The sequence below is a fragment of the Perna viridis genome, chromosome 11 (assembly GCF_037379345.1).
Source record: "Perna viridis isolate PV_CMFRI_1.1 ecotype Kerala chromosome 11, ASM3737934v1, whole genome shotgun sequence".
In the NCBI taxonomy this organism is placed as follows: domain Eukaryota; kingdom Metazoa; phylum Mollusca; class Bivalvia; order Mytilida; family Mytilidae; genus Perna; species Perna viridis.
In genome coordinates this window covers 12,964,671-12,972,800 of record NC_142455.1, presented here as the reverse complement: position 1 = coordinate 12,972,800, position 8,130 = coordinate 12,964,671, and the positions used below count along the sequence as shown (strand labels likewise).

The window sequence follows — 8,130 nt, the reverse complement described above, 5'->3', positions numbered from 1 at the left end:
GCTGTGTATGTCAGAATATTTATTTTCACATACATCCACATCACACAGTTTGTTGAAATAAATTTTTAAATGTTTCTGATTCACATTAATTTTACAAACTCTCATGCCTACAAACCATGTGCAGCAATTTCAGGAATTAAGGTGATATCCCCTTGATTTGATTACCATTACCAGATGAACTTTCTTAGGTAGTGAACTGGAAAATTAAGAAGATTTATTATCTTTCTATCAAAGGTTTAAATAGCTATCAAAATGTTAGAAAGTTTAAATTTCTGTATTAAATGTTCCATTTTACTGTCTAAGAAATTTTATCACTTAATCAAGACCAATTTTATCCCTTGAAGTTAACTATATTACTCATTTCTTTTGTTCTTAAACATAATATATTTTAACTCAAGGATTAGGGAATTGGGTGGTATAATAGAAGCACCTTGTATCTCCATCTGAATTACATCGAAACTATCTTGGCTCACAATAGATGGATTAATTTTAAATTTGGTGTGTAATTTTTGTCACAAAAATCTCTGCTCCCAACAGATGGGTTTATTTTAAATATAGTGTGTGGCTTTATATAGTTAGGGCAAACAGAAGCAGTTTTGGGTGCTCTCTGAAATCTGTCTGAATGGGGATATGCCTTTACATTGGTCCTAATTCTAATTTATACTGGATAGTCATCGGAATTTGCACATTCACCATTTATTACCATGCACGTTTTAAAGCAGCATATTTCTTCGATCTATTGTTTTTTGTCATTGTTCTTTCCAATTTTTGCCAAATTTTATGCATAGCTTGGCAGCCCTGTATCACAATTTTACTGACTGGCTCTGTACCAGACCTACTCCTACAACTTAAGAGGTTGGAATTCCGTTCTTCCATACCCCAACCAAGTCAGAAAATAGCTTGCCAGACAACCTTTAGCATTGCTGGAGTATACCAGACCAATATAGGACTGCAGAATTCATGAAATGTGAGACCTTCAAGTACATTCAAAAATGAAAGACACCTTAAATGCTGCAATAAAATGTATCAATCTCTCATTCTAATTTCTTACAAACATTTCAAATTTTTGTTCTCTTTGAATCCATTCCAAAGTCTCCGATCTTAAGCCAGAAATTTGTCTTTGGGTCAGGTGTCAAAGGTTAAAATGAGACATCCTCTAATGAACCTGTACTTTTCAATGGAAGAAACATATTTCCTCAAGACAAAATGTATATATGATGCTGTTTTTTTTTTTTTCAATACAGTATGATGATATTGCTATTTTGTATTTTGACTCGGTGGTGAAAAGATTTTTACTTAGAAACCAATTTATTTCTGTGACCTCTCGTATGTTGGTCAGGTGCTGATGAAATTCTCAAGATAGACCAGGTTGATAACCATAATATATTTATAGGACTAGCATTAATCCATTGAAAGCTCTTTTTCTCCCCATCACTTAGAGTTAAGTGTCACTTGATCCACATAATATTCAGACACTGCCAGTGCTATGTAGATGTGATTCAAGGTGCAGAAAAACCCACTTAACAAACGCTGAATTTTGGTCAGCATCCATGATTAAAAGAAAGTATACAGATCTTTATCTTTTTAAGAGGATGACCATGAAAAACTCGGGCAGATTCTATGATATAGGTGGCACAAGGTAAATTTTTATCCCACTTATTTTTTTGTTCCATTGTAATGTTTACATCATATATATATGTCCAATAGTACAAAGTTTTTTTTCTAAAAATGGCAATGGATGGCTCAGAAAATGATTTTACAGTTTCCATAAAAGCAACAAAATTTTGCACAATTTATTTCTCTTTAACTGTTGGTTTAACATTCAATTTTGAGAAAGAATGCATTTGCGATGTAAAATAGATGAACAATTTTTTTAAAACAGAGTTTGACACCATAATAAAAACTAAACATTTATTTCTTACTTAAATCTACCAGATCAAGAACAGTAACGCTTGCAAAGTGCAAATCAAGAATAATTACTCTTGCAAAGTGCCTGTTTCATACACAATCCATTTGTACTCAAAAGTGCAACAGCCAAATGACAAATTAAGACTGGTTACTGCTACTGAGTTGGAAAAAGAAGTGAATCGGATGGGTTTTTGACTTGCATGCTGACATTTTTCATCCCAGTGAGAGTGTCATCTCTTTGACATCTTTCCCTGTATCCATTTTTTGTTATATGAATCAACTCTTGTCTGATTTTCATAAAAACGGCTTCTTAAACAAAATAACTGTTCTAAAATAACATACAGTACACTACATATAATAAAAAGCAAATAATATTTATCTCAAATTTTTTATTACTATGAAAAAAAAAAAATTATAATAAAATACAACTACTAGTACATGTATATATGCCACACTACAAAAAGTCAATATCCATTAAAAATTTACAGCACAATTGAAATCTTGTATCATAACTCAACTAATAAAAAAATAACAACAAATATAAGCCGTACATATTTAATAAAAAATATAAAACGTTTATCATACTAGGCACCTGTAGTTTTTCAGAAGAGGTAATTCTTTTTGTAGCCATGCTGATATAGATAACAGATAAAATATAGTAAGAAATATATTGCTTGTTTACATTCTTATTGCATACACATTTTTTGTCTTTTGGTATCAATTTTTCATGGTTTTTGTATTTTGTGGACTGAATTATTTTATCAAAATGATAAATCAAACTGATCAACAAATACCACAAAAATTGGTACCTTTCAAACAGTTCTTTTTTCTTCAGTATACCATTTATATAGCACCTTTAGATAAAATTAAAAAAAAAACTTTCAGAAAGGATGAAAACAAAGTTTATTTGTTTATAAGTTTTACTGTGCTCATAGGGCTGGTTCAATTAAAGGAGGGCCCTGGGCCCCATTTATGCTAGAAAAGTTTAGTTGATAAGAGAGAGAACACAAATGGAAATCGCTGGAGCACCCCCGCCCCCCAGTGATGCATCAGGCTGTTAAGCAGTAGTGTGAGATTGGTATGCCTAAGTCTAGAACAGGTACCCCTTACCTTTCAATCTATTACTGATATACCAACACCATATAATAATAAATAAGCTAATCTGTACTACCCTTTTTCTGCACTGCACCAAAGCTTAAGGCTCATTTCATGACATACAGTAGAACCTCTCTATACTGAACCCCTTTCGGACTGTAGAATTTGGTTGGTTTGGACAGATGTGCAATTTATCCAGGTTCAAAATTCATTTAAACTGACACAATGGGACTTCAAAACTTGTCTGGTTTAGACAGGTTTTTGGTTAATTCAGGGTTTGGTTTAAACAGATTTTTGGTTAATTCAGGGTTCAGTGTAGACAAGTTTTTGGTTAATTCAGGATTTGGTTTAGACAGGTTTTTGGTTAATTCAGGGTTGAGTTTAGACAGGTTTTTGGTTAATTCAGGGTTGAGTTTAGACAGGTTTCACTGTATTTCATGACATTCTATACAGATATTTGAAGTGGAGACAGAAAATATCACAGTGAGCCCCATTAGGCCGAGGTGTGATGATCTGTAAAGACATTCAAAACTGGCATATTCTGTTTATTGTTGATGTCACGATCCATTGATGTGATGTCATTGAAAATAGCTGATTTGTTTAGTGTGTGTAACATGGCAGTAACAAAAATCAGGCAGTAAGAACAATCGAAAATGATAATATATTTTCACTATCAAAAAAAAATCGCTGTTGGCACATTAAGACAAGCATCTTCAATGGTCTCTGATGATCAACATATGTTATTTAAATAAATAGATTAATTCTTTAATTTAAACTTCCTTAAAAGACAAAGCAAGACCATCTTTAGCGAATTACAATCGTACAGGTACAACTGATCATGGACAACGAAAAGCAAAACTTACATGGAGTGTAATGTATGTAAAGCTGCCAATATAATTTGATTCCTGTGCTCCTAATCAAGCTAACAATGATGATTCTATATACCTCCGTAACTTAACAACACAGACTTAAAAGTTAAAAGTGGTATACAAACATGGTCCAGTTTCAAAAACATATCAAATTGAGATTTTCCTCAAATCTTTCCTCTACTCAAATTTCAACCAATCAGATCACTTGAAATTGAAGGTTTGAGGAAAAACACAGGACTTGAGGAAATTTTCAACTTGAGATTTTTAAATGAAACTGAAGCAAGACACACAAAACATAATAAAAATCTATACTGTTGAAAGGGCAGAAAAAGATAGAAAAATTAGAAAAAAAAGTTTATGTCAAAATAGCTGCATATATAATACTAGAGGTAGAAATGCTGAGGAACACTAATGCAATGACAGGTAATTAATATAATTATATTTATCTCATAATCATACATAAAATATACAGTGAAATCTACCTAAACCAAACTCCTAATGGACTAAAGAGGGTAGACCTAGGGTAAGGGACATATTCAATTTCACCAAAACCTTTCAAGCTTTCATTTGAAACAGAGTGAAATCAATCCAAGTTGCTTTGATGCTTACATGAGATTGATAAAAAAAAGTCTGAATACAAACGTTTAAATGATTGTTTAAGCGTTGTATCCCTTATCCTAGGTCTACCTCCTTAAGGATTGGTTTGGTTTAGACAGGTGTTTTGTTTATCAAAAATCAAAATAAACAAAAACTGATATGAAATGACATTTAAAAGAGTCTGTATAATGAGATGTTTCAGGGTATCCATGGTGCAGCTAAGACCAGTTTCACTGAACTGTTCATAATGTTTAAGTAGTAGTCTTTGTAAGAATCATGCAAATTCTGTAAAATGTGATACACCTCAAAAAAGGCAACATATTTTTATTTTTGTTATTAAGTTGCTTTATAGATCTGTATGATGAAATGTATAATTATTCATTCCAATCTGTCTGCTTTAAGGACATAATCCGCATTGAAAATCTAACAGTTTCTATTGTATTTTGGTATCATATACAGAGTTACCTCCCTTAATTTTGAATTCTAAAGTACATTTTATGCGATTTTCATCTTCTATGAACAAGAATTAAATGAAAAATGACATATTACTTTCTGTTTACAATGAAATTTTTAACAAAATATCAAAAATAAAATCCAACCATGCATCACATTTTGCATGACTCTCATGTGGAATGCTATTTCTGAATTGTTTGATTAGACAGTTAGAGACTCCCCTTTTATTTTGTCAGATCCTAGAAGATCTAAGAAGAAGTAAATGCTGGTTTTGTCATAAACTAGCAGGGCATTCCCCTTTGTAATGGAATACTTTGTGATAAAATGCTGGTTATACTTTAAGTTTTAAAGCAGCTTTGCATTCCTTTTAAGAGTAAGGCAGTAAAATAGTTAACTTCTGGAAATTGATTTGGTGTTACCTTGATTGAATGACCTGAGAAAATGTCAGATAAATTAACAAGGACTTTTAACTTTTTTTCATCATTTCATGGGTATTTGAAATTTTTCAAGATAGTAAGTCTAAATCTGCATGTCTATGCCCAATTAATTACATAAGACAATTTATTAGGTCATGATCACTCTTTCAAGGAAAGATTTACTTTTTCCTGAAGAAAACTATTGCATTTGCTATAAAAACAACTACACAATATTCTAGGATTTTTTTTCTTTGGTAAAGTTCCAAACAAAAAATAACTTTCCCATAATCAAAGCCAGCTTTCAAAAATTAACCATGGATAATTCAGTTTTCTAACTACTAAAGGGAAAGATGAACATAATAAATAACTTTTCCAAACCAAAATTAAAAATTGCCTTAGGTGAGACAAAAAATAAGAACCCTATGTCTCTAATTCCTTCAACAAATTGAAAATTGTTTGTAATCGTGAACCATTATGCTTCTATAAAAATAAATGAGGGTACAAAAATCTCTGCCATAGACCACAGACCATAGACCCTGATACCAGCTTCATAAGGAAAAGAGTCAAAACACAAGCTTTACATAATCTACGAATCAGGAAACAAGATTTGCAGCCTTTGCCATTCCATGAAAGATGGACGATTTATCTTCCAACAATTTGGTTGGGGAGTCAAATTCTGCAACTGTCCCAGCATCAAGTACCATTATTCTACAAAAAAAAATTAGAAGTGAAATATTACATTTGTTTGAGGTGTTATTTCAATCTGAATACAATAAGTAATCATTACGGCAACTCTACTGCATTGTAAAAATGTGATTATATCCATTTAGACCCTTTTCCTAATATAAGCATTAAAACAAACTTAATTTACAAACAAAGGGATTCATAGAAATGTTTCACAGTACATTAAAAGCTTACTTGTCATAATCCATGATAGTGTTAAGTCTGTGAGCAATGGTAAGTATTGTACAATCATTGAACTCAGATCGGATCGTTTTCTGGATCAGTTCATCTGTCTCCATGTCTACAGCTGCTGTAGCTTCATCCAGAATCAGAATCTTAGTTTTGTGTAATAGGGATCTTCCAAGACACACCAGCTGTCTCTGACCAACACTGCAATGTAATCAGAAGTTTTCAAAAAATTAAAAGGGAGCTTAAATTAAAATATGTATTTATAAACAATTCACCAAAGTTTTTATGATTTTTCATATGCAGATCGTTGTCGGTCATTGTATTTTATTTCAGTAACCCAGTGGGTCATTAGAGTGATGCCGGTGCAACACGCAGGATCAAGGTCACTTGGCAAGTATGTGTACTAAACCCAACTATCACAAGCCATCGTTGAAAATGTAGTTTATTAGGCATTCTAAAAGGTACATGTATGCACCAATTACCTACTTCCTGCTTTCGCATGGTTCTATTGATTGTTGATTGATTGTTGAGGTTTAATGTCCGAGCAGCAATATTTCAGCTATATTCAGACGATGAAATGAAAAAAAAGGGATGGGATACAAGGATAATAGGGTAGAAAAATTTTGATTGCCACTAGAAAATGGGAGGGATGGGTAAGGTCGAGCAACTTAGCCTCCTGTGGCAGAGTGCAAAGGTTCCTACTCCTATCGAATACTACAGCAAGGTTCTTTAACCTGCAAGGAGCATGACATCTTTTCCAACAAGGTGCACCACTATGGTTTGTGGTCAGGTTTTCCGTATTATAGCATGACAACCCAAGCATAAATGTGTAACAATATACATATTCTCTAATGGAGTGAAATATGCAAAATAATCCTGCAACCTGACTGGTCAGCTTAATAGGTGATATGAGACCATATCCCAGTAGTAGACTTGGGAATATGAAAGCAGATCAGGAAATGTATTGGTTATTTTTCATTAAAGTGTAGTACAAACAAGAGGTTCCCAGGAGCCTGAACTGCTCACCTGGTTAAATTTTTGCCTTTCAAGGGCAATAACGCTAACAAGAAGTTGTCCGACAATTTTGAATCCATGAAGACTTTGGTAGGACTTATCGCAAGGATGAATTCATCAATTGAAAGTTTCATTCTTTCTATTATAGTTTTCAAGATACTGACTGAAAACTGCAAAAAACATATTTTTTTTACCTTTCAAGGACAATAACTCTCACATGGAGTCTTCTGACAACTTTGATCCCTAGAGACTTTTGTAGGCTTTATAATAAGAATCATTTCAGCAATTGAAAATTTCATTCTATCTATCACAGATATTGGCTGAAAACTATAAAAAAAAAAAAAAAAAAAAAAAAAAAAAGTCATTTTTCACCTCTCAAGGGCAATAACCCTTACATGGAGTCGTCTGACAACTTTGATCTCTGGGAGACTTTGTAGGCCTTATAATAAGGATATTTCAGCAATTGAAAGATATTGGCCAAACCTAACGGTTTTGGAGATATATGCAAAAAACTACTGTACAACCCCTATGTTCTATATTTATTAATGGCAGCAATGTTGTATAACCCATCAAAAATCCAAACGGTCATTTTGTTATGGATACCCTAAAAACCGAAAATACCAACTTTCATTGAATTCTCTAGAGTAGTTTCTGAAGAGGAAATTTTGGAAAGTAATAACATCAAAAACAGCAAAAAACATCCAAAAAAAGTCATAACTCCGACATGGATCAACAGATTTTCACTAAAATTTGACCACAAATATATTTCATCATGCTGAATACTTTAACCCTACATCAGAATTTGGCTAAACCTAATGGTTTTGGAAATATATGCAAAATCTGCTGTCTGACACCTATGTTCTATT

The 8,130-nt window shown here is 32.6% G+C and overlaps 1 protein-coding gene across 1 annotated transcript in view; it reads right to left on the bottom strand.

The window, feature by feature from the left end:
* Window positions 1-2,282: 2,282 nt before the first annotated feature.
* Window positions 2,283-8,130, bottom strand: part of LOC148603039 (multidrug resistance-associated protein 1-like) — a 45,857-nt gene continuing 40,009 nt past the window's right edge. The window contains exons 30-31 of the mRNA XM_088553361.1: window positions 6,257-6,451; window positions 2,283-6,046 (exon numbers count right to left, since the gene is read on the bottom strand). Of these exons, the coding sequence (XP_088409487.1) occupies window positions 5,932-6,046; window positions 6,257-6,451 (310 nt within the window). The 3' untranslated portion in view covers window positions 2,283-5,931. The remainder of the gene's footprint in view (window positions 6,047-6,256; window positions 6,452-8,130) is intronic.